The sequence below is a fragment of the Portunus trituberculatus genome, chromosome 40 (genome assembly GCF_017591435.1).
Source record: "Portunus trituberculatus isolate SZX2019 chromosome 40, ASM1759143v1, whole genome shotgun sequence".
Lineage (NCBI taxonomy): Eukaryota > Metazoa > Arthropoda > Malacostraca > Decapoda > Portunidae > Portunus > Portunus trituberculatus.
Genome location: NC_059294.1, coordinates 23,614,226 through 23,641,090, shown reverse-complemented (window position 1 = coordinate 23,641,090; position 26,865 = coordinate 23,614,226). Strand labels below are relative to the sequence as shown.

Genomic DNA, 26,865 nt, shown 5'->3' with positions numbered 1-26,865 from the left:
AGCCGATTCAGATAGTGCGAAATCTATCTGGGTAAATGACAAGAAATCGAATAAAAACAGAAAAAAAAATACAATAGAAAAAGAGAAATGCAACAGATCCAAGCGACATTGAAAGTATACAACCTTGTACGTACATACAGAATTTACGAACAAGAAACACAGACTGCAGTCAGAAAAAAAAATGTGAAAAATAACTTACGAAATTTTAAAAAATTACCTGCCTAGCAGAACGCTTTCAGAGCAACAAATTCCTACATTAGAGTAACTGGCAAATTTCTGGAACACCATATACCAAGGGAGTGGAACACCATGGTATGCTTTTCTTCTTTTTTTCCCTAAGGATTTTTATCGATACAGCGCTACTGGCCTATGATAGGAGCAATCCGAAGCCACCTGTAGGATTAATTTCAAAATCAAGATTCCTGATGGTGACGATGATAGCAGGCACAGCTTGAGACGCAGGAGCACGCCAGCACGCCAGCATGGCTTGCTTTGGGGATGACCTGTTTGATTTTGTGGAGAATGAAGGGGACACCCAGGTCCAGGTCTTACCAGACACAGAAGAAGTGAGCACGTATGAGAGCGAGAAGTAAGTGTATGATTTAATTACTATGGGTGAACACAGTAAATAATGATTGATAAGGTGATAGCGGTCTGTGTTCGGAGATGGTTTTGGTTCTAGTCTCGGTGAACTTTGGAAGAGATCTGTTGAAGTTGAGAAGCAACGTCAATGCTGTGGTGGTGACTGCTGGGTAAAATTTTACTTGTGGGTCTGTTTCAAGTTGAGAGACGTGTTATATATTGTTATTATTTTTTATTAATGATATTTCGGCGTGTTGTAAGTGGATGAATTTGCTTTTCGTTTCCGTCGAATATTATTATTTTTTTATTCTCCCTCCACCTTTTTATCACTAGTAGGAAGTGTTGATTTATTCTTTCACTGAAAACGATAAACCATAAAAAAAGGTGAATTCGAAAAAAAAAGGGCACCAATGTCGAGCTATGGTCCCTAGCGGCCTCAGCCCCACCCACCAGATTGAGTTGCCAGTTGTGAATTTTCCTTGAAAAATCATATCACATCGGATGAGGTTGCTAAATGTGCTTTCTACCAGCATCCGGCACCATTCTAATATAGTGGTCTCTCTAGCTCACCTTGTTTTCTGGCTCTCCCTTCACAGCTCTTTCACGCGGCTGACATGACTTGGCATTGAAAATATGATAGTTATAACTAACCTAACACAACCCGTAACTTAACTCTAAGCTAACCCAACCTAGCTAATGTAACATAGTTGAGGCGACATGCACTGCTGATGTCTTCTTTAGAACACTTCTGACCAATAGCATGGTTAGGTTAGGTTAGTTTTGGTTATCTTAGTTTCATTCTCAGGTCATGTCAGCCAAATGAAAGAGCTGTGAAGGGGGGAGCTAGGAAATGAGGCGAGATGGAGGGACCACTGTATTAGGACAGTGCCCGACATCTTAATCTAACTAAACCTAATTAAACCACACTAAATCCATCTAAGGCAGTAAATGAGGTGAAAAGAAGTCAATAAATTCAAATAAATTTACAGTCTTACACCATACTCTCACTTCAGGGTGAAACAGTTTTTTTCTGGTAGTTTGCAACCTGTTTTGAATGAATCGGTTCTTCATTTCCATCGCAAATCAGTACTTTTCATATTTTTCCTCCCAGCCTTCCCCAAAAATAGTTTCACAATCACAGAGTACCACAAAAGTAACAGCAAAAATTTGACTTACTGCTGTGGAGAGTATTCACCATCATTACAGGCTACGTCAACCTGTTGAAACTTATCTATTTAACCAAAACTAACCTAATCCTAACTTCTACCTAACCTAACCTAACTTAACATAACCTAGTTGAGACTACTGCAGATATGTCTTCCTCAGAACAAATGAACTTTGTCTAATTAAATTGATGTAACTCAGTGTCCTAAGCGAGTACCATTTGCAGGTGTGGTACAGTTCTTGTGTACCACCTTCTTTCAGAAAAACTCAATTCCAGCAAATATTTATTTATTCACATGTAGAACACAAACTCAAGTTAATGTGAGGGATGCATCTGTTTCTTCTCCACCAGCTGATCAGTGACAGATTATCTTGTGTAAGGCAATAATAATTTTTCTGAGAAGTGAATTAGATTTAACTAAAAATCACATGTGATCTCAAAAGTGCTCATGTACCATAGGTTGGAAACCATTGATCTAACCAAAGCAGAATATACTAACCTGACTAACAATACTAAAAAAAACTAATATGAAGTCGTTACCTTATTTTTCTTCATAAAGTCAGGTGATAAAGTAAAAATAGTTAAGGCAGCACCCTCCCTGTTCAAACATCTTCCATAGACTGATTGAGATTGAGTCATTCTCTCCACAAACCATTCTGATTGGCTATATTTATTATGTATTATTTATATTGGTCAGTGGCTGCCTGCTCAAACAAAAGAACCAATCACCATGATTGATTTCACACATGGGCACACAGGGATACCTTGCAGTAGTGGATATTTTTGGGGATGAGGGATTGTCCATTACTGAGAGTGGTTTGTCTGCAAGACTCTTAACCCTCACCCCCTTCCCTTCAGTAATTTATTCTCTTTTGCTAAGGCAAAAAAATATTTAGAACATTTAAGATACCTTATTCTACACTTAATGCTGTAATAAAAGAGTTAGTTATTATTTAAGAAGTGTACATATAGTAGTAAAGATTTGTTTTATTGAGTATAGATGAATTTGTGGCCAATTCCCACTTGGTCCAGTGGCATCCTTAGCAAGCATTTACTGATTGCCTGAAGGACTTTGCTGAGATGACAAAGGAGGGGAGGAAGACAAGGGATCATCAGGGTCAGAGTAGACTATCTCCACACCATTGCCACCTCTCCATAAATCATGGGCTTGCCTTTTTTAACCCTGCTCCACCTCCTCACCCTGTCTCTGTCTTTCTTTCTCTCCCTCTGTTTCTATATAAATTGGTGTTTCCAAAATCCTAACTTCTTTTCCATATTGGTGTTGAGGTAATAATCAAGACGTGTTTTCTATAAAAAAGTTCTCCCCTTCATTAACATGGCATCTTAGTAGGGAAATGCAACCTTGACTCTGCCAAGTGTTGATACCTCACACCTTATATATGCAATCTTGCTATAGACTATTGTTCTGCTGGAAGAGAGGCAGTAATCTGCAACATGGAAGAAGTGTAAAAGACCCTCAAACTTTGTTTCAGAAGGCTGTTCCATGTCCAAATTATTGTAAGTCCCAAACTGTTTTTCCCATTGGAAACAATGTAAATAATTTTAATCTGTTCCAAGACCCTAGATTTTTATCTGGTAAATAAGAATTAAAATATGTAGAATCAATATTATTTACCTTTTGGTGGCAAGTTACTTGGCACACGAAGATGATGGTGTGAGAGGGCAAGGGAGGCTTGACATTATGTACACAATAATACAGATGGTTATTTCTGGGTGGTCTTTTAATTTGAGGCTGTTCCAGGTAGAGGCACCTGGCTAACACTCAGCAGTCCAGGAGGTTTAAGGTCTAAATTGTAAACACTGTGGGCTATACAGTGTATTAATCCAACCAGATACATAATAACAAGGGTGGAGTGTATAAGAGCAAAGCGGCATAAGACACTAGTACCAGCAACTGAGGGAGATGCCAAGGCAAGCAGGAAAATATAGAGTGTGGGCACAAGGCATATACATGAAGACAATATAGTGCTATTATAATGATAATAATAATAGTAATGATAATAATAATGAAGATGTGTGAATGGCCACCATCACAAGACTTCACCAGTAATGTAAATGGTAACTTTAATCCGTTCCAAGACCCCAAATTTTTACCTAAATAAATAAGAATGGATTCAGTTGAACCATGTGAAATCAATGTTATTTACCTTTAGGTGGTTAGCTTCTTGCCGAGTGTCACTTAACCAGGTACAGCAAAGTCCCGGGTTACGTTGGTCTTGAGTTACGTCAAACTCATAGTTACATCAGTCCACTATAAGGCAATTTAAGAATAAAAAAATTGAAAATTTATAAATCGTAAAGTGCGGGATTTATTGTTATTGTTGGTGGTTGCCCGCCTCACGCTTGAATACAATAACACCCTGCCTCGGTTCCACCACACCATCGCCCCTGGCAAGAGTGTTATCCTACTTTTGCGTTTACTGACTCAAGTTCTTAGTATCTTGCTCAATGGCACCAAAGAGAAAACTTCTTAGTGACAGCAGTGATGCTAAGAAAAGGAAAACCATTATGCTACAAGAAAAAGAGGACATAATTAAAAGACATGAGAAGGGAGGCAGCAGCTGTGTGTGAGGGAGGGAAGAAGAAAATGGGAAGCCCGTTACCATGACAATGGGGAGGTTGACGACCTTGAGGGCTCGCACACCCATCACAACAATAACAACTCCGAGCCTTCGCCTGGGCCACACGACACTCGCAGCTGACTTGCACCGTCTGCGCCTGTCTGCTGATCCCTATTGCCCTTTCCTATTGCATTTCCTGCCCGCTGCCCACGCTTCTACTCCCACCGCACTGCACTCGCTCCCAGCTGTCCGCCCTGGGGCATCACAACATTCGACCTGCCCACCCTCCTGGCGGCCTCAGGCGTCCACCCTCTCTGCAACCTGCAGTCCTTCGCGTTCGTGGCCCTAATCAACAACAAAAACAAGCTTGTGTTTTATATTCCTACATAGTTGTAAATAATATAACAATATAACCTTTAACTTACCTGAATGACCATAAACAATGATTGGTTGAAAACTCGATAATATGCTTTGAAATGTACGGAAACTCGAGTTACGTACAAAATCGACTTACATCATGTTTCAGGAACGTAACTCTGACGTAAACCGAGACCTTACTTTATTAAGAATATACTGGGTGATGGCAGCACTACCATTAGCATAGTTAGTCCTTGTGGATTCTTTGTTTCACGTCTGTTACACCTTGTCACTACAATATTTAAGAAATATTTTTGTTAGTTACGAGATCAGTGTACTTATATGAAATATTACTCAACCATCCTACCAGGTTAAAGTGACTCTGGTCAAATGGAAAACTGATCAAATGTCCTGATCCCACCTGGGAATAAGAGCAAGACCTCAACGTAGAATCAAAACAAAGTGGCAACTAAGGTTTACCTCCCGCCAATGGTGCTGACTTCACCCAAATTTGCTAGATTCAGCCACCTTCAGATTGTTCCAAGTCTGAAATTTATTCCAACACCGAGAGTAAAAATGATTGAAATTTGGCAGCATATAGGAGGCACCTTTTTCCCAAAATCTTGGCTCAAAAAATCACCCTGCATCTAAAGTGCAAAGTTAAGACTTCCCATAGACTTATCTTCTCCCTGACATCATCAAACAGAGATTGTCTCCATGGAGAAGGATTATCTTCAACTTTTATTGCATATAATATGAAAAAGCTAAGTAAACTTTTTGAAATTTATTTATCCTTAATTAAATTTATTTTAGATGAAATACAATATCACTAAATTTCACATGTCATTATATTTGATTCATGGATGCATAACACCAAACTTTAGTTATTATGACTCAATTGATGTTTAAACTTTTGGAAAGCTTCTGTTTCTCTACTCCACGCTGAATACCATTTAAGTTCATTTGGATCATTTTCAGTTAACAAAACTTGTAATAAAGTGCAGAGTAGCAACTGCTTCCCTATGCATGAGAGGATCCATGTTTGTTTGCTGTCAACAAAATTACTGTGTGTGTGTATTTACCTAGTTGTAGTTTTACAGGGCCTGGGCATTGTGGTCGTGTGGCCCCGTCTCCATATTTACATTTGTCCAACTTTTCTGTAAAGCTATGCACACTCCTTGCTAACTCTACATCTTCACTCAGACTATTCCATGCTGCTATACTTCTTTGTGGAAAGCTGAATTTTTTCACATCCTTGAAGCATCTTCCCATCCTCAACTTTTTACTATGACATCTTATGCTTCTACTGGTGTCTTCATCTCTTAGTAACAGCTCCTCGTTATCCAATACGTCCATTCCATTCATTAGTTTGTAGACTTGTATTAGGTCCCCCCTCTCTCTTCACTCTAGTGTTTGTAGATCCAAAGCCCTCAGTCTCTCTCGTATGTCATCTCTCTGCTCTGGTACCATCCTTTGCAGTCTCTCCAATTTCCATACATGTTTCTTTTTGTGTTGGGACCACACCACCCCTGCATACTCCAATCTGGGTTTCATCACAGTGGATATCAGTTTCTTCATCATATCTTTATCCATGTTGTGGAAAGCCAATCTGATATTTCTTATCAAATTGTATGTGTCAAATATTTTGTCCACATGGCTATCCTGTTGACTATTCTCTTGTATAGTCACTCCTTGTTGATTTTTTTCGGTTCTACACTATCTCCCATCTTGTAGATCCCCTCTGGTCGTCTTCCACACTCCTTCCCAATTACTTAACGTGACTTTTATCCACATTGAATTCCATCTCCCACTTCCTACTCCACCTCCAGATCTTGTTATGGTCCTGTAATATTTCACAGTCCTTGTTTTTAACTTGTCTGAGCATGTTGGCATCATCTGCAAATAAGTTCATGTAACTGTTTACTCCCTCTGGCATGTCATTTATGTATATGAGAAAAAGTATAGGTGCCAATACCGACCCTTGTGGTATTCCACTCTCTACTGTCCTCCACTCCGATTTAATATCTTTTACTACCGTTCTCATCTCCCTTCCTCTCAGGTAACTTTCCATCCACTCTAAAGCTTTACCCTTCAATCCTCCTCTATTCTTTAACTTCCATAGGAGTCTCAAATGTGGTACTTTGTCGAAAGCCATTTTTTAAATCCAGGTACAGCAAAACTCCGCTTAACGAACAGGATATGGGGTGTCAAAGCTGTTCATAGAGCGGAAATTCGTTAAGCGGACGTAATTTTCCCATAGGAAATAATGGAAATAGGGGGGATGCATTCTGGCCTGGATCCCAACATACCACATGGGTTAAAAAAATTTATATATTTTTCTATTAGCTTTTTACAAACCTTGCCCCCAAGAAAGGATTTCTTTTGTAATGCATAAAGTGAAATCTTACATGGAATACCAAAAAATAAAGCAGAGATAAGATCGGCCACAGACGAGGCGGAGACTCACGGCGACTCGGCCGCTTCTTCTTCTTGTGACCCTTTTAGCCTGCGTGTTGCTTTCATCACGATATTAAATTTATGTTTCCACTCCTCTATTGCCTGCTATAATGGATATCATATCTTAGTATTCATATATGCTCATGCCATGAGGATAACCTCAACTCTGTGGCACTGAGTGATAGTGAATTACTAATGAAATATCATGGTATTTCATTAGTAATTCACTTCATCTTTTTTCCTCCATGCTGTCACTTCCTTTTTAACCACTTCCTAGACCCTTTCCTCTTTCTTATTCACTAGTTCCTTTATGTTTTTATTCTCCTTCTCCACTTTACCCAGTCCTTCATTCAGCAATTTCTCATATTGGGCCACTTTCTTCTTTAATTCCTCATTTTCTTTTAGAATGTTTTTTTCATTATCATCTAGCCTTCTTACACTCTCCTTCAACTCTCTCTGAAGTTTTCTATCTTCTGAATCATCCTGTCAATCCTTTAATTTCTCTTATGAAATTTTCAAGTTTTCTTTCATGTCTGATGACTGTCATGTATTCATCAATTGGAAGCCACCAAACGGGCTTACCGCCATCTCCTGTCCTTCATCTTCAAACACAAACAATTAATCTCGTTCCACGTACCTGCTTAATTGCGTGCTCGATAGTTACTTTCTCTTTATCAGACATCCTTTAACCTCAATTTTGGAGACAGGACCACACAGTTCCTGCCCAGTAATCCATGCAAACTCAACCGGTAATTCCTTTGTTTGTGTCAGTCAGCTGATCGGCAGCGGATGGGGCCAGGAGTGGCAGCAGAATGCGTCCTCACTATGTGCTGTCTCGTGTGTGTGTAATTCACTGTTTGATCTGCTGCAGTCTCTGACGAGACAGCCAGACGTTACCCTACGGAACGAGCTCAGAGCTCATTATTTCCGATCTTGGGATAGGCCTGAGACCAGGCACACACCACACACCGGGACAACAAGGTCACAACTCCTCGATTTACATCCTGTACCTACTCACTGCTAGGTGAACAGGGCTACGTGAAAGGAGACACACCCAAATATCTCCACCCGGCCGGGGAATCGAACCCCAGTCATCTGGCTTGTGAAGCCAGCGCTCTAACCACTGAGCTACCGGGCCGTGTGTGTGTGTGTGTGTGTGTGTGTGTGTGTGTGTGTGAGACAGATCATGCTCAAGGTATTGTCAATCTTCATAAAGTTGATGAAAAATGAGCTCATGTGATAACATCTTTAAAGGAGAAGAGTTGGTAAAATTAAATGCTTTTGATTATGCTGGCAACCAGGCACTGTCAAAGTGGTTGTCTTTCTTGCAGCCTCTCACATCTTCCATCAAGCTATTCAATTAGGAGCGAGCAGAGACTGGTAATATAGCAGTGATATATCTAAGCTACCAGTACTTACTTTATTTCTTGTTGATTCTTCAGCTTTTGTTAATTGAGACTGGTCTCCTGTTTGACAGTTTAATATATGTATAATTTATCCTACAATGATGTTTTATTGATGCATTTATAATATTTTGTGTGATTATTGTTGATATTGTAAAATGGTCTGTGATTTTGGTATTACAAATTTCAAACAAGTATGATTTTGAATTTTTGGATTTACAGCTTTGTAACAGAATTTGCCATTTTTGTGTCTAACTCCATCAATTATTCATTACTAAAAGATTTTTTAAACTTCTATAATTACTTTTTAGAGCAGCTGAGGAACTTAACCTACTACTTGGGAAGCGAACAAATGAAGATGATTCCAAAAGTGAGAAAAAAAACAAGAAACTGCGCTCACAGGTGGAGGCAGCGGAGTCAGAGCTGAGGTAAGAAAAGGGAGCATAGTCAAATTTTGGCATCAGAACCTTTTAACAGTTAACTTGTTAGAACACACTGGTAAATGAAAAACTAATAAAGAATGTAGCCTGCAATATAATAAACTAAATAATTTATGTATTTCATTAGACACAGGCTGTATGGTATATCCTGTGTTTCATGTGACAGATTAAAATAAAGATGAGTCACCATCTCTCTACTCTAACTCTGTATGTTTGTTCTCATGATGAAACAAGATGTACAGAGGAATATACAGTTCAATTTTTTGTATATGAAAATTTTGATAACGTGAGGAAGTTGGACAGAACAGATCAGTACCATATCTATTATAGTCTCACTTATAAGAAGGTGTTGGAGTCATTGAGTTTAGAAAACCAGGAAGTTCGTTATTTGGATATTGAATATTCATTGTATATTTCAGGTTGACAGAAGAAATGCCCAGAATAAGTATCCACACAATAGAATCTGTGGAGGCCTGCACACATGAAGTTGCAGTACCACCTGGTGAATTGTATGTGCCCCTCAAACCCCCAAAAGAAAAACCAGCACGGACATACCCATTTATACTGGATCCTTTTCAGAAAGAAGCTATATTATGCATTGATAATAACCAGTCAGTGTTAGTGTCTGCCCACACCTCTGCAGGCAAGACAGTTGTGGGAGAGTATGCAATAGCAATGTGTTTACAGAACAAGCAGAGAGTTATATATACAACTCCTATCAAAGCTTTGAGTAACCAGAAGTACAGAGACTTTTGTGATGAGTTTACTGATGTGGGATTGCTAACAGGTGATGTAACCATCAATCCTAATGCTTCTTGCCTTATCATGACAACTGAAATTTTACGTTCAATGCTGTATCGAGGTTCTGAGGTGACAAGAGAGGTTGGCTGGGTTATCTTTGACGAGATACACTATATGAGAGACAAGGAACGAGGTTACGTTTGGGAGGAAACCATTATTCTTCTCCCTCCCACTGTGCATTTCGTCTTCCTCTCGGCTACTATTCCAAATGCAAGCCAGGTTAGTGTGCCATCTTCCTAACTGCAAACCAAATCAATTATAAGTGTTGAAAAATGTGTCATAGATACTTGTTATGTTTAGTATATCATATACAGGGTGTCCCATGAGTCATGAGGAAAGTCAAATATTTAAGTCAAAGGTTTTCTGGCAAAATGCTTTCAATGCCTTGGCTCAGAAGTTGCAGGACACATAAATATGAAACACACTAGGAGTCCATGAGAGAGAGGGAGGGAGGGAGGGAGGGAGATCTACAGTGATGAACATCGTCGTCATAAAGGTACTACTTTTTATTCACATGTGTTAAGTTTTTTCCAGTGTTGATGTGATTGTATATCAGGATCTTTATTTATAAAGAAAGTTTAAATGAAATTAACCCCTTCAATATGGTGACGCCTATGTAGGCGTCATGAAGCCCCAGTAGCAAATACGGTGACGCCTACGTAGGCATCATATTTCTTTTCTGAGCTTTCTTCAGTTCAGTTGTCCCGTATAGTGTGTTGGATACCAACTACACACACCGTATGCTGTCTTTGAAATCCTAGTGCTCCTCCCACCATCCTTGTCTCCACCAATCACTAAAGATAAGCTACATGCGTTCCGCCTTGTGTCTAAAATTACCCAATGGCATAGACTGTTCCCATCTCTCTCTCTCTCTCTCTCTCTCTCTCTCTCTCTCTCTCTCTCTCTCTCTCTCTCTCTCTCTCTCTCTCTCTCTCTCTCTCTCTCTCTCTCTCTCTCTCTCTCTCTCTCCATCCCTCTCCATCCCTTCCTCCATCCCCTCTCCTCTCGAAGATAAGTTACATCGTCCTGCTTTGTAACATTCGTGAAAACACACACACACACACACACACACACACACACACACACACACACACACACACACACACACACACACACACACACACACACACACACACACACACACACACACACAACAAATTTTCTCTCTCTCTCTCTCTCTCTCTCTCTCTCTCTCTCTCTCTCTCTCTCTCTCTCTCTCTCTCTCTCTCTCTCTCTCTCTCTCTCTCTCTCTCTCTCTCTCTCTCTCTCTCCTCTCTCCTCCCTCCCCCTCTTCCTCTCGAAAGATAAGCTACATCGTCCTGCTTGTGTCTAAAATATTAGCAAATGTCACTCTCTCTCTCTCTCTCTCTCTCTCTCTCTCTCTCTCTCTCTCTCTCTCTCTCTCTCTCTCTCTCTCTCTCTCTCTCTCTCTCTCTCTCTCTCTCTCTCTCTCTCTCTCTCGAGAGAAGTGTCCACTTTCCTCTTGGAAGGCGATATAGTGACTAAAAAATAGCAGCATAATACACAAAGACGACAAGTATGACAAGCTTGCACGAGTTTGCCGCGCTCGGGCGCGCGTCACTACCACCCGTATATCATACATGCGGGCTTTTTTAACATCCGGCGCGAAGGGGTTAAGGACCTGGTGTTGATGTTGCATTAGTTAAAAAGTAAAACATAATGAACTCCATTTGGCAACAGTGATCAGCTGGATATTGCAGATGGGACTGTGTATCCATTTGCCATTGATGTGCATTCATATTATGAGTGCCCTATATATTTCTAAACACTGGCATTAAAAGCATTTTATCATAGAATATTATCATCCCAGAATGACTTGATCTCATATCTGTGAATGTGTGACTTTCCTCACAGAACACATAGCATATTGCATTTATATCTTTTGATATGACTAGTAAGGGAAATGTACTCCCCTTGGAATAATCAGAGAATATGAGTTTCTACTCACACTATCCTTTGCCTAACTTATTCATTCAGTCATAATGATAAACCTACCATTCATTCTATTATCCTTTTGTAGATTTTTTTTTGCTTATTATGACTGGAATGCTTTTGTTTGTATATGGCAGGCATGTTTATAGTAACTCAGCTTAAACCTTTGATTCAAGTGGATGGAAGTGTTATTCTCAGCATGTCTTTGTTTTACAGCTCTTAACCTGTTGAATCAATATTGCTGTAAGATTGTATTGATGTCCACTAATCTTTAAGATTTCAGTTACTTACATGTGTTATTTTTGATAATATGCCAAATGATTTGATATGAAGTTTTCCTTGTAGTTTGCCCAATGGATCTGCCACTTACACCATCAGCCCTGCCATGTAGTGTATACAGACTACCGCCCCACTCCGCTTCAGCACTACATTTTCCCAGCAGGAGGAGAAGGTATATACTTGGCTGTGGATGAGACTGGCAAGTTCAGGGAGGATAATTTCAACACAGCAATGACTGTCTTGCAGAATGCACCAGAACAGGTATATGTTGTGGATATCTTCACATAAACATTCATTTCATTGTTTCCTCACAAATATAGATTTTTTTTTGTATCTGAGAAATGTTTGTACAGATTGTAAGACAGTTGTGTTTTTTAAAAAAAAAATTTTTATTTTATTTTTTATTTATTCATTTATTTTATTTCTTTTTCTCTTTATTTATTTACTAATATTTTTTTATTATTTATTATTGTTATTATTATTATTTTATTTATTTATTTATTTATTTTTTTTTTTCCAGGGAAATTTGAGGGGGAAGAAGGGTGGAGTCAAAGAAGGCTCAGATTGCTTCAAACTAGTGAAAATGATCATGGAACGCAACTTTGCTCCTGTTATCATTTTTAGCTTTTCAAAAAAAGAATGTGAGGCTTACGCCCTCCAGATGTCAAAACTGGACTTCAATTTAGCAGAAGAGAAGAAGCTTGTGGATGAAGTATTTCAGAATGCCATTGGTGTGCTGTCAGAAGAAGACAAACAGCTTCCTCAAGTTGTCTCTGTGTTGCCTCTCTTGAGAAGAGGAATTGGCATCCACCATGGAGGTTGGTGTGTTGAGCTTTGTAGCCAATGGGAGGTAGCTATGGAATATTGCATCATTTATCTGGAGGTTTATCTTGTGTGCTGACAAATAGGGTATATTTCTTTTTCTTTTGTAATTGTATATATAGTGTAAGTTTTCGATTGCAAATTTCGGAAATTGTATAAAATGCTTCTGGCTGTATCTGTTCTCATAAAGGCACTACCGTATGATTCATAGAAAATGGGAATTTTTCTCTGACTGTCCCCTCATGGTCGTACTTTATGACATACGGTAATGAAATTTCGCAAATAAATGTAAAGGAGTTGGCAAAGGATGGAAGACTGGATTTTAGAAATTAGATCCTACCCAAGCTGCAGATCCTGAGGTCAGCGGGATCAGACGACAGTCCCTTGAGCAAATTCTCCATGACGTACGTCAAGATGGTCCTCCTGCTTCTGAACTACACCAGGGCTGTGCGGACAGGAGACTGGGCGCTGCACCTGAAGACGTTGGAGGAGTTCGGACCGTTCTTCTTCGCCCTGAATCGAAGCTCCTACGCCCGGTTCGTCCCGGTTTACGTGGCCATGATGCAGGACCTCCGACTCAAGAATCCAAGAGCGTGGACGTACTTGGAGAAACACTGGGTCGTCCGAAAGTCGTTGGTACCTTTCACGTCTCTTGGCTGCGACCATGCCTTGGAACAGGTGAACCGGGCTCTGAAAGGTGACGGTGGGCTGGTAGGGATCACGAAAAATCCTCGACGAGGACCAAGTTCTTCCTGATCCAAGACGAACTCTTGGCAATCAAGGCCAAATCCTTCGGAAGGTCTGCTACGGCATCAAAGCACCACAAGGACAGCCCAGCGGTCACGAAGAAGACACACGAGATGACCAAAGAGGTTGCGGGTCTTCTTCGCCAGCATAACCCCTTCACTGCGAGAAAGCCCAACTCACCACCGTCCTTTCCCGCAAGGTTGCTCCAGATGAGATGGTGGACGCACTGACAAGGATCGAGGAGACTGGCAAGGAAGCTCTCTTGAAGTACGAAGAGGGAAGGATCAGGACTGCGCAGCAAAGTCCATGGGAAGTCCTTCATCGTCTGCCTACCAAGACATTCAAAACGCTGGGCAAGAAAGCCAAAGTTTCAATCGGAGGGAAGAAGGTGATTGTCACGGGATCCTCAGACTTCAATCGGCGCCTGCTGCTCGCCGTCAACTCGACAGCAGTCTGGACCTTCACACCATCATCTCCATCTATGAGCTGTCCCTGTTCCCTCTTGCCCTCTTTGACGACCAAGGCTACCCGCGGGTCACGACAAAAAGTGCCCTTCTCAGGGTTCTGGAGAAGATGAACGCGGCGGTCTCCACGGCCTCCCAACCCCCTTCATCCTCTCGCGTGCTGGTCCTCGACGGTATGGCTATCCTTCAGCAGCACCCGTTTCCGGCTCAGCAAACTTCAAGGAGCTAGTTGGATCCTTCCTGCAGAGAGTTGCCCGACTGGGTGTTGGCTACGGGAGTTGCACCTTGTCTTCGACAGGTACGACATCGGCGCGTCCCTCAAAGACAAGACGAGGGAACAGCGAGCCCGAGGTGGAGGATACGATATGGACATCCAAGCAGCGACGAGGATCAAAGCTGGAATGACCATGGCTCACATCTTGTCCACCAAAAGCAACAAGGATGCTATGACCTCTCTCATTGCCTCCCAAATCCAGCACCATTCATGGGGATTACGCGTCGTCTGCGCGTGGCGCGGCAAAGCCGTGGCAACTTCTGGACCGGACGGAGCCAAGTTCGCTTCAGAACAAGAGGAAGCGGACACTAAGATGATATATCATCTCTCCTGCTCGACAAAGATGTGGAGGCAACCGTAGTTTCTCCGGACACTGACGTCCTCGTCCTCCTCCTCCGACACTTCCCCAAGATACCTCCCAACACGTGCCTCCAGCTTGGCAAGACGACTTTCAACGTTCAGCTCATCCACGACAAACTGGGCTCTCACGCGGATGTGATCACGTCCTTCCATGCTCTGACTGGTTGCGACACCACTTGCGCCCTCTTCAGGAAAGGCAAGTTGCAAGCTTGGCCTGTGTTCCAGGCGGCCGACCAGGCAACCCTCGATGCTCTGGGTACACTCCGAAGCCCTGGTCCGCTGACGCAAGAGAGCCTGGACGTGCTGTGCCGATTCGTGAGTAGAATTTACGGATATACCTGCTCTCTGCCGCAGGCGAGGTGGACGGCACTTCAGAAGAAGAAGGTTGGAGCAGCACTGGCCCCTCCGACAGTCGCCGCCACCACCCAGCACATTATGCGAGCCCAGCTACAGGCCGTCGTCTGGGAGGGGGCCGTGAAGAAGGAGTTGGTGACCCTCGACCCGACCAAGTATGGCTACGAAGCAGACCTGGCGCCTATTCCTTCCACCCTGCCTCCCGCCCGCAAAGTATCATGGATGTGATGCAGTGCGGATGCAAGACGAACTGCTCGACCAATCGCTGCCGCTGTCAACGCCTGCAGACTCCTTGTTCGGAGCTTTGCGATTGCTCCCCCGAGATGTGCATCAACGACGAGGAAGATGGGCATGAGGACGTCGATGGCGTAGACGACTAGATATTCTATTTTTTTTTCAACCTGTGAACGCTCGCTATTTTGTGTTCTGTATTTTTTATGTTCTAATTGTGATTTTCCAAAATACGCGGAGGAGACTCGGTTTCGTTGTTTGAAATTTTGTGTTCTGGATTAAACTATTATTTATTGTGAGACCTAGATGCTTGTTTTGTTGGATCGATTAAACGCTAGTGAATAATTCAGTTGAAATACCCTGTTCTACGCAATAATTTTGCCCACCCTTGCACAAATTCGTTAATTACATGTGTCCTAAGAACAATTGTTTGTTATTTTATTTTTTACTAATTAAAACTAAATTTTAAAAAGGAACTCAGTTCCTTCTTTAAAATTTAGTTTTAATTTTAAAAATCAGGCTTTAAGGCCAAAATTATTCCTTTTATATTTTTTCCATTTTTTTCCAATTATCTATAATTTCCATTATAGTTCAGTAATGCGAACAGATACAACCACGGAGTACTACATAACATTTTATGCACTCTTAAAAAGCTTCATTTTAAGACAAAAACCAGGGTCCTACGACGTCTGGTTCTCATTCTGCAATTTTTTCTTGCCAATTTCCGAAATTTGCAATTTGCGCAAAAACTTACCAATAACGAGTGACCCAACTATGATTTTCGGATTCAGCGGCACAAAATGCTTAGGATAAGACCCTCAAAAAACTTCCTTCACCTAAGGTGAAGCGAAAGCCTTTTTTCCGCCCTAAGTGACCCGACTATATAGTGTAGTGATGAGAATTATGGTAATGATGCTTAATTTTCTTAATTGTGCAGTTTTGTCTTCTATTAAAATCCTTGATATTTCTTGATAATTTACTATAAATGATAAATTGGTACATAATCTTGCAGTCAAGTATCAAGCACTGTTTATTTTGTATTATATATTTTTTTTTATTTATAGGTCTCCTGCCAATAATAAAAGAAACAATTGAGATCTTGTTTGGTGAAGGTTTGGTCAAAGCCCTCTTTGCTACTGAGACTTTTGCAATGGGTCTGAACATGCCTGCCAGGACTGTTCTTTTCACCTCTGTCCGCAAGTTTGATGGCCACGACTTCCGTTGGGTATGGAACTATGTGCGACAGATTTTACTGTATTCATCTTCAATTAGACTACATACTTGACTTCAGCATGCTTGGTTTAATCTGTTATCTTTAATATAGATAAGTATGTGGATTCTTTATTTAGTTAGATGATAGGTTCCTATAAACAATATATTTAGTATTCTTGGATATTTATGAAAGTTTATATTTCAGTTGACATCTGGAGAGTACATTCAGATGTCTGGCCGTGCAGGTCGCCGAGGAAAGGATGACAAGGGTATTGTAATCATGATGGTAGATGAGAAGCTCAACACATCAGTGGTCAAAAACCTTGTGCAGGTAGATTTAATAAGACTTTACCTATTTTAATGATTTTATTTAAAATACTGAGAACACTTTTGTATTGTATGTTTTTAATTTCATGATGACCAGCCTATCTCTCTTCACTGACCTACAGGGTAAAGCTGATCCCATAAACTCTGCATTTCATCTGACCTACAACATGGTACTGAATTTGCTGCGTGTGGAACAGATCAATCCAGAGTACATCTTAGAAAGATCCTTCTTCCAGTTTCAGAATTATTCATCTATCCCAGAGCTGTGTGACCGTAAGTTGTTTGTCACTCACAATATTTCATCAATTATAGACTCAGGGTTTGACGATGGGCTGAATGGTATGGTCCTTTACTAACAGGTGGCATCTCATACTTGTAAACTAAATATATGTAGGTGAAATTGAAAATCCTAGTAGGAAAGGGAAGCTAGTTAGAAGGTGAAAGAAAATTATATAGAAATATTTAAAAAATTAAATGTTTACCCATAGGAATCAATGTGAAATGGATTTGTCTATTCCTGGACAATCATCCACCCTGTCTTTGCAACTTATGGCAGTCTCTCCCACTGCTAAGGTGGCTGCTTCACATCCCCAGATCAGAAATTATTTATCCAGAAAGGATGTATTAAATTAATTTAGTGACACAGAACTCAGCAGAAGATATTGTTTAGACCATAGAGGTATTCTCTTTGTCACTGATCTAATGAGGGAAACTGTATGACTCACTCACTGCCAAAATTAAGGTGATCATAACTCTTAGATGTCTTGCTGCTGGTAGTGATGGCATTGTGAGGTTACAGGTGGCTTGTGGGTATTCCATAGTTTGCTTTCCTTTATCACTTTGCTTGGTTTTTTGTGCCTTAAAGGTCTTTTTATAGCTTTTTTTAACTTGAACCCCTTCAATACTGGAACACATTTTTACCTTGAGATTTGTCTGGTTAGACCATTTTATTGACATTAGGAAAGGTCTGTGGAGGTCAGAAGATTGATGGCCATTCTTCATTATTTTAATCCTCTACATAAGTTTCTGAAGCTACGTAAAATCATCAAATAGTAAGCAGAATGAAAATGGAAACTCATCACAGTATTCAAAGGGTTAAGGAAAAAAGTACAGAATATTTTCACCCTCCTACTTTATTCATTCATGCAGTGCCAGGTGATTCCTACGTAACTGTATCTAACTTCTATATAAGTCATAGTATAAAATTTATTAATTTACAATGGTATTTTGTGCAAAATTTTAAGGTCTTTGGCTTTGTATCTAGTGTACAAGATGACCTTCATTATTGTGTCTTTTTAAGAATGATTCAAGTGTCATATACTAAAATATTTGTCATTTCCTCTCATACTTATGTAGAGTTATAAAACCAAAACAAATAGAAGTGCCAACTTTTCCACTTTACAACAGTGTATTTCCAGAATTCTAAATGTTTTAATTGAGCCATAAATAGGGGTTAAACATTACCTCATCTCCCTGGATGGCCCAGTGTGTGTTTGTTGAACGGGTTATGGATTCCATTTTTTGCATGCAACAGATATTTCTTTTGCATGTTATATGTACATTTGTGTCAAAATTTCAGGTGTGAGAAAATACGATAAGGATCTAGGGGAAGTTTTTGTTCCTCGAGAGAATGAGGTAGAGAGTTATTTCACAATCAAGCAGACAATACAGAATCTTCAAATGGAACGCCATGTCTTCATAACTCGGCCCATCTACATCATGCCATTCTTGCAGCCTGGAAGGCTTGTATATGTGAGTTTGTTTATTAGTTTGTAGATAATGAGAACGTAGAATTTGACAGGTAAAGAATATAATATGAGCACTTGTGAATGGACACAGGATATGTCTTTTTTTCCACTCGAACTTCCACCCCTTCTAATTTTGGGTGGATTATCTTATTGCCAAGTGAAAGCTTTCATATGAAGGGTAGGGATTGATTTAAGGAGGGTGATCAATTTAAATGATTTACCATGGGGTCATGCAAAAAGGGGGCCTAAATGTTAGACATTCAAACATTGTAATTAAGATATCCATAAACTAACATTATTTTAGCAAAATTTTCAAGGTTTTGAGAAATAACCAAGTGTTAATATTAATTATCAAGCCACTAGGAATGATATATTCCAGTAATTTTATTATTACTATATTTGCTTAACTGTTAATCAAAAAATTAATTTTGTAGAAGAGGAGTTATAACAAAGAAATATGCTAAGATTTATCACATCATTGATGTGCTCATATGTAAGATTGATGATAAAATGTAGAATTAGCTTGTGGATCCTTTCATGGAATAAGCATTACAGAATAAAGTATGCTATTTGGTTAACAGATTAAGAATAACAATGATGACTTTGGATGGGGAGTAGTACTGAGCTACAAGAAGCAAGAAGACAAGAAAAATCCAACAGAAGCGCCCACCATTACTGTTGATGTCATTCTCCGGGTCTCTGAGGCAACTGCTGCTTCCAAGGTACATTAGTGGCATGACATGATGGTTAATATACATGTTGTGTTCTGTTAAAATTTTTTTCAACTACTGTGCTAAAGAATTGTTAATGGAATATTACTGTTCTTAAATGTCGTATTCTTTTATTATTTGTAGGTGGTGTCTGAGGTCAAACCTGCCCAAGCTGGAGAGAAGAGTGAGCCTGTAATAATGGCTGTGGCACTGAAATGTGTACAAGAAGTATCAGCTGTAAGACTCAAGCTGCCATCTGACCTCAAACCTTTGGACCAACGAATTATGGTCATAAAGATGATTCAGGTTTGTAATACAAATGTGTGAATTAATGCTTGTCCTTTCCTTCACTATATACCAAAGGTTGGGAGGAGGATGTCTAGATATAGCACTAAACACAATAGGATAATAATCAGATTTATTTATAATTTGGGATCATTTATTTTTAGCTGCACAATAGACTACATGGTACATAGCCTAACGTAAAGTAAATTTCTTTCACTGTATCATCAACACAAGCACTCATATCCTGAGTTGCCAAACATCATTTCTAGTCATATGGGAGCAAAATATAGGCTCTCAAATTTTAAAAATAGCCTTTACAGCATATGAAATAGTTACTATTGCCTCAACTTCTAGTGAGTTCACTTTTTATATGTAAAAATATGGGAAGACAATGATACATTTTGAAATTTTCAAATTGGCTAAGACAGAAAAAGGATCACTTCTTATCTCCTTCTTTTCAGCTCCTCCTCCTTTGTGTGAATGAGTTAGACACTGGAATTTTAATCCCTGTCCCACCTCTGCTTGACCTGACAACCACTGTTTTCTCCCTTCCTTTCACTATATTGGATATAATTAATTACTTAGGAAACAGTTGTAGTAAAATAAAAAGCAAAGAAAGATTAGAATGAAGAAAAAAACAAGAACAATTTAGATGGTGTGTGTGTGTGTGTGTGTGTGTGTGTGTGTGTACAGGCAACCCCCGCTTAATGAAGGTTCACACAATGAAATTTCGCTCGCTCGTTAACAACACCAAGCTCGCTTTATTTTATCCAGGTAATTTTTTCCAAGTTTGAAAGCCCGCTGTATCACCAGCGCCTCTTGTGGACAAAGCACGCACCACTCACTCACCTACACTTCCCTGCTCTCAGCTCAAAACAATAACAGTGTCCATCACCAGCTCGTCTTCCCTTGCTCAACAAGCTACCGAAACGCCCTGCAACCAGCCCTGAAATGTTGCCTAGCGTTGCTAAGAAGACCAGGAAGTCTCTTACTCTCAAAGTGAAGCTGGATATTATTCACAGACACGAGAGGCGAGAAAACTAATAACATTGCTTGCCACCATCTTGACTCCATCTACTGTCTCTGCTATTTTCAAGTAAGCAGACTCTATTAAGAAAGCTGGTGAGACCGTATCTTCCTTGCAAGCAAGCCAAAAAAAAAAAAAAAAAAAAAAAAAAAAAACTTAACTCGTGACTGCAATGAATAAAATGGAAAGCCTTGTGGAAATGTGGTACATAAGTTTTGTATGTGGTACAATGATGCGTCCTTTGTTTACATTCCACAGGTTGCCAGCTAGCGTATTTCCCGCTTCACACTCCCTCCCTTCATAAATTTAAGATCATCAACAATATAAAGTTACTTATATACATACATTAGTGTACATTATAATGAATTAGTCTTAAATTAAACTGCTTAAATGTTTAACTTCATAATTTTTACTTTCATTAAACCTTTTACCGTACTATGATGCACTCGCTTTTTTTTCTCTCAATGGAAGTTCAAGTCAGGGGTCAAACTTGTTATAATTGGTTAACTTAACGAAAATTCGCTTAACGAACGTTTTTTTTAGGAAAGTAACCCATTCGTTAAGCGGGGTTGCCTTTATGTATGTATTTATGTATATATATATATATATATATATATATATATATATATATATATATATATATATATATATATATATGTTCATCCGCCCGTGTATGGAGTATGGCTCTCATGTCTGGGGATCCACACAACAGCTTTACTAAACAAGGTGGAATCTAAAGTTTTCGTCTTATCAACTCTTCTCCTCTAACTGACTGTCTTGATTCTTTAAGTCACCGCCGCAATGTTGCATCTTTATCTGTCTTCTACCGCTGTTTTCATGCTGTCTGCTCTTCTGAACTTGCTAACTGCTTGCCTTCCCCCTCCTGCGGCCTCGCTGCACAAGACTCTCTACTTCTTCTCATCCCTATTCTGTCCATCTTCCTAATGCAAGAGTTAACCAGTATCTTCACTCCTTCATTCCCTACACTGGTAAACTCTGGAACTCTCTACCTGTGTCTGTATTTCCACCTGCCTATGACTTAAACTCTTTCAAATAGTGTCAAGACACCTCTTACGTTAACTGGACCCTCCTTTTAGATTTTTTGTTTTTATTTCTCCTACTTTCCTCTAACAGGGCCTGGCAACCAGCGGGATTTTTTTTTTTTTTGTTTTCCCTTGGCCAGTGCCCTTGTAATGTAAAAAAAAAAAATTATATATATATATATATATATATATATCTGCAAAAGGCAGGGGATATGAAACATTGATTATAAAGATAAATATTCATTTTAAAAGTATAGATCAGGGGAAGGCAAACTACCCGCACGCTGCCCAACTTATGTTAGTAAATTTGAAAGAGCAAGTTAATAAATAATGCCAAATAGTATTGTGAGCATTTCGTTGTGGAAATGTGTGAGAATGGTTTTTTCTTATTGTGAGCATTTCATTGTGCAAATGTGTGAGAATGGCTTTTTCTTTATAAGCTTTTAATTTTGTATTTTAAATATTAATGATTTTAGGTTAATTAATATAGTATGTGGCCATATGAGATTGTGATTTATTTTAATGTGACCCTAGCACTGAAAAGTTTGCCCACCCCTGGTATAGATAGTATATTAGTATTAGTATCATCATCATCACTATCTCCATCATTATCAATATTATTATGTTAATAAATATTTTTACTACCTTTATAACCAACATATCTCCTTGATGTATCATTCTCTCTCTCTCTCACTAGTAGTAGTAGTAGTAGTATCATCATCATCATCATGTTGATAAGTATTTTTACTACCTTTATTATCAACATAACCCCTTGATGTATCAATGCCTCTTATCTCTCTCTCTCTCTCTCTTGAGAGAGAGAGAGCAGGGGAGGACTGTGTAGAAATTAACTTCTACTATCTGGTAATTAACAATATCACTGATTTTCCTCCTGTATTTGCTATGCTACCTGTATATTTCAACATTCGCTTCTGTCCTTACTAGAAGGTAGGGTGATAGTATCTGCTGTTCATCACATGATATGTCACAGTTTAAGAGTAAAGTGATGCATATCAAACAGAAAATAGTCAATAGGCATCACAGGACTTACTAGTGATGCATATTTGTTGATGCAAGCGTGGGATTAGTACCTTAATAGTAATATTTATTTTATCAATTTTGTTGCCCTTGGCTGGTTCCCCTCCTACATAGGGGATGGGGGTAAACTTTCAAGAGAAATTATTTAAGTCCCTAGTCTGAGCTATGGCTCACAATTTACAGGTTAAGTTCAACTTTTCAAAATTTCTGCAACATCATTGTTAGGTGAGGTCAATAAATTCATTGCTCAAATTGTTTATATTTATTCTTTTCATTGTCATTTTTCCTCATCTTGTTCCTTATCATTTCCTTTTCCAGGAGGCTGTGAAAAGAGTTCCTGAGAGTCAGTTTCTGCTTGATCCTGTGAAGAACATGAAGATAAAGGAAGATGTATTCTTAGAAATTGTCAACAAGCTAGAGAAATTCAAAACTCGGTTAGAGTCTCACAAACTTCATAGAGATCCAGAGCGAGATATGCTGTATGAGAAATATGCAAAGAAAATGGAGGTAAGACATTATATTTAGAGACTGTTGCTGGCAATTTGAGTATAAGCATGGCATATTAGTTAAGACCATATTTGACAAGAGTGAAATAGTGTACTCACAATACTGAAAGCAAAAAAACTGTCTTGCAGTGGTGTGTGTGAAGCTAATCTGGAATTTCCCAGTTAGAAAAATGTTTCGACCAATAAGTTAAGATGCTTGTTTATATTGTATTGGAAAGTGTCAGTGGTATAAAGACATTAAGGCATTTCCACATCTAACTATAGTATTCAAAAACCTCTTATTACTTGCAGCTGAAGAAAGAACTGAATAATGCAGAGCTTGACCTGAAAAAAGCTAGAAGTTTGTTACAAATGGATGAACTCAAGTGTCGGAAGCGTGTGCTGCGCCGTCTGGGATATGCCACTTCCCAAGATGTGATTGAACGCAAGGGTCGGGTGGCTTGCGAACTTTCTGCTGCTGATGAATTGCTGATCACTGAAATGTTATTCAATGGTCTCTTCAATAATTTATCAGGTAATGTTCTAGCTACTACAATAAAATATATAATATCAGTATTCAGTTTTGGTGTCATTAGTTTTTATCACATTAAATTTTTTTATTAGCCATCTTGAGAATCTGGTCCATTGTAATTTGCACTGATATTTTTGGCAGCCCATATGGAGATGGACACAGCAGAAGTGTACCTTTCTGTGTACTTCTTCACATTATGAATCTCTCTCTTTCTCTCTCTCTCTCTCTCTGACCGTTGTATCATTATCATATTTAATGATCTCAATACTCTTGCTGTTATTAATTATTGTTGTTATTATTATTATTATTACTATTATTAAACTTTTGCTCTTATTATTATTAATATTAATATTGTGTTGCTGTCTTTGTTATTATTATTATTTAATTTTTGTTACTTATATAACTGAGGTAATTTATATCTACACAAGTAACTGAATGGGGACTTCTCAATAATAAGACATCAGAAATTTACTTCTCAATAACTAAACATCAGAAATTTACTAATGTCTTAAGGTACAAAATTACCAGGAAAAAAAATAGTTTTCATTTATCACATACTACATATTATATACTACTGATAATTAAAACAGTCACGACAACTCGGCATTGTGACCAATGTTGGCGCGGAACAGAGAGAGAAGCACGTGAATACCTTAGGACCAGGCAGCTTGCTAACTGAACCAACATCCCCGCTCTGACTACTTGTGAACCCGCTGACGCCACGGATGTGCACATTAGACCCATTTTGAATGCCTCATAGGTCGATCTTCTATTCCATGGGTCTTGGTTGTATCTTGTCAGTCTCGTCCACGCTGATTACTGTCTCACATACTGTATCTTAGTGTTGTGTTCACGACAACTTTTTTTGTTTAAGTAGTGATTCGTTAAGCCCTTACATTGCCGCCTAAGCCCTGTGTCCCTGCGAAAGCTTCCTCTAGTGAACCCAAGAGGAAGATGATGACCATCAGTGAAGTGAAATTTTTTGCATATGATCAAAGAGGGCGAGTGTTACTTATCATGTGAGAGAGAGAGAGAGAGAGAGAAAGTAAATGTATACTTACTGTATAAGGTTTTATAATTAAATAGATTTAAGTAAAATATTGTATATGTAAAGTATAAATACTGTTAACATATTTTAAATATTCTGGTACCCACATACACATACACCAAAATTCCTTGGGGGGGAGGTGGGGAAATCTTACTTCGCAGTTTTTCACCTTTCGCGGGGAGTTCTGGTATCCATTAACCACGATAAACGAGGGATCACTGTATATAGTATTTCCTTTATATAATTTTTACTTTTCTTTCTTAATATTCCACAATTTAAAATTGTCGTATCTCTGGGCAACTGTTAATTGAGGACAATTTGTAAATGATTTCTAAAGCAGTAGCAAAGTTTTCAGTAGATTCAGTAAAGAAAGGTAGATCACCTTTGAATCATCCTGTACAAAATTTATCATAAAAATCAGAAAGATTATGATATCTTTTGAGAACAGACTAAACCATAAGAAATGCCATTATCATAATACAGAAAGCATATGTAATTCCTATCTTATATTGATTTTACAGCATCCCAAACATGTGCTTTGTTGAGCACCTTTGTGTGTGATGAAAAAAGTTCAGAAATGCCAAAGCTAGGTGAAGAACTGTCTGGTCCTCTGAGACAAATGCAGGACATTGCCCGCCGCATTGCACGAGTGAGTCACGAGTGCAAGCTGGAGGTAAGTGTTTCTTGGCAAAAATTGTCATGTACTTGTATGAAAATGATTTGCCCAGATAAGGGACAAGTCTAAAAATCTAAGATTTAGATATTACTATAATATTGTTGAATGCTTAATTATGATACATTGAATTGATAGTTTTTCTCATTGCATTTTGAAGATTTTTGAAAAACAAAATTGTTAATTTTAATTTTTATCCTAATGCCATTTCAATTTACAGATTGATGAGTCCAATTATGTAGAACAATTTAAGCCATTCTTAATGGATATTGTTTATGAATGGTGCAATGGTTCATCATTCATGGAGCTCTGCAAAAAAACTGATATATTTGAAGGCAAGTTTTAGGTATCTTCCTGTTGACAGGAATGTCTGTTTTATAACTAGATTTTTACCCATGTCAAAATGTGAACAGCCAGGCCATGGAACATATCAAGAATAGTTGCAAATGCATTTCACTTCCTTACAGTTTATTAACTCCTTCATTACTGAGTGCATAATCCCAAACCCCAATCTCCCTATGCCAAATATTGTGTGCTTCTCTTGATTTTGTATTCATAGTTTATATTTATCAGTACACCCCATTTACCTATTAATATAATTTTCATGTACTCTGATAGTGTGTGCAGTAGAGAGAGAGAGAGAGAGAGAGAGAGAGAGAGAGAGAGAGAGAGAGAGAGAGAGAGAATATTTGTTTATTATCTGTATCTACTGTGCATGTCGATCTCTATCTGTTTATCTATCTATTCCTGCCTTTATATCTCCCTCCAGTAACGATTTATCTATCTTTATCTCTATCTATCTCAGACTTGTGGCCTAGTCCTTCACACAGTTTATTTATTTATTTTAATTTTTTAATTTATTTTTATTTATTTTTATTTTGCTAGTTCTTCACACAGCTTGCTTTAGTATGTCAAATGTTTGCCAGTGTTCCCCATATTACATCTACACTCTCATCCTTTCAGTATCATTAATCTTCCTTCTCACCTACAGGAAGTATCATCCGGGCCATGCGTCGTCTTGAGGAGCTCTTGAGGCAGATGATTCAGGCTGCTAAAGCCATTGGGATCGACCTAGAGAACAAATTTTCAGAAGGCATTAAACTGCTGAAGCGAGACATTGTGTTTGCTGCAAGTTTGTACTTGTAAGAGATTAAAAATTACAATAAATGGTAATTATGTACATATAAAAGAGCTTTCCTATATTTTTCTTCCTCTGCTTTCAATACAGACGTACAGATGCCCTCCATTGTTCCAGTACTTACTTGGACATCAGATTAATGAATTGCTGAGGAGTTGAGAGAATGTATAAGCCTTGAAGTCATTCATCCCAAAGTGCTTTGTTTTCATTATGCAACACAGAACATGTTGGATATGTTTATTGCAGCCTTCTACTTTGCTGTTCAAACTGAGTAAGAGAGGAATGACTTAAAGGCCTGGCCACACCATGAAACATTGTTTGGAAACAA

The 26,865-nt window shown here is 38.9% G+C and overlaps 1 protein-coding gene across 1 annotated transcript; it reads left to right on the top strand.

Moving 5' to 3' along the window:
- Nucleotides 1–431: 431 nt before the first annotated feature.
- LOC123515917 (exosome RNA helicase MTR4-like) lies at nucleotides 432–26,588 on the top strand. Its single transcript, XM_045274816.1, has 16 exons — nucleotides 432–589; nucleotides 8,858–8,974; nucleotides 9,406–10,006; nucleotides 12,086–12,280; nucleotides 12,540–12,837; nucleotides 16,336–16,496; nucleotides 16,689–16,814; nucleotides 16,933–17,083; nucleotides 18,390–18,562; nucleotides 19,140–19,280; nucleotides 19,413–19,574; nucleotides 22,980–23,168; nucleotides 23,459–23,681; nucleotides 25,248–25,399; nucleotides 25,620–25,734; nucleotides 26,391–26,588. The coding sequence occupies exons 1-16, from the start codon at nucleotides 483–485 to the stop codon at nucleotides 26,543–26,545; spliced, it is 3,066 nt and encodes a 1,021-aa protein (XP_045130751.1). The 5' UTR covers nucleotides 432–482; the 3' UTR covers nucleotides 26,546–26,588.
- Nucleotides 26,589–26,865: the final 277 nt, after the last annotated feature.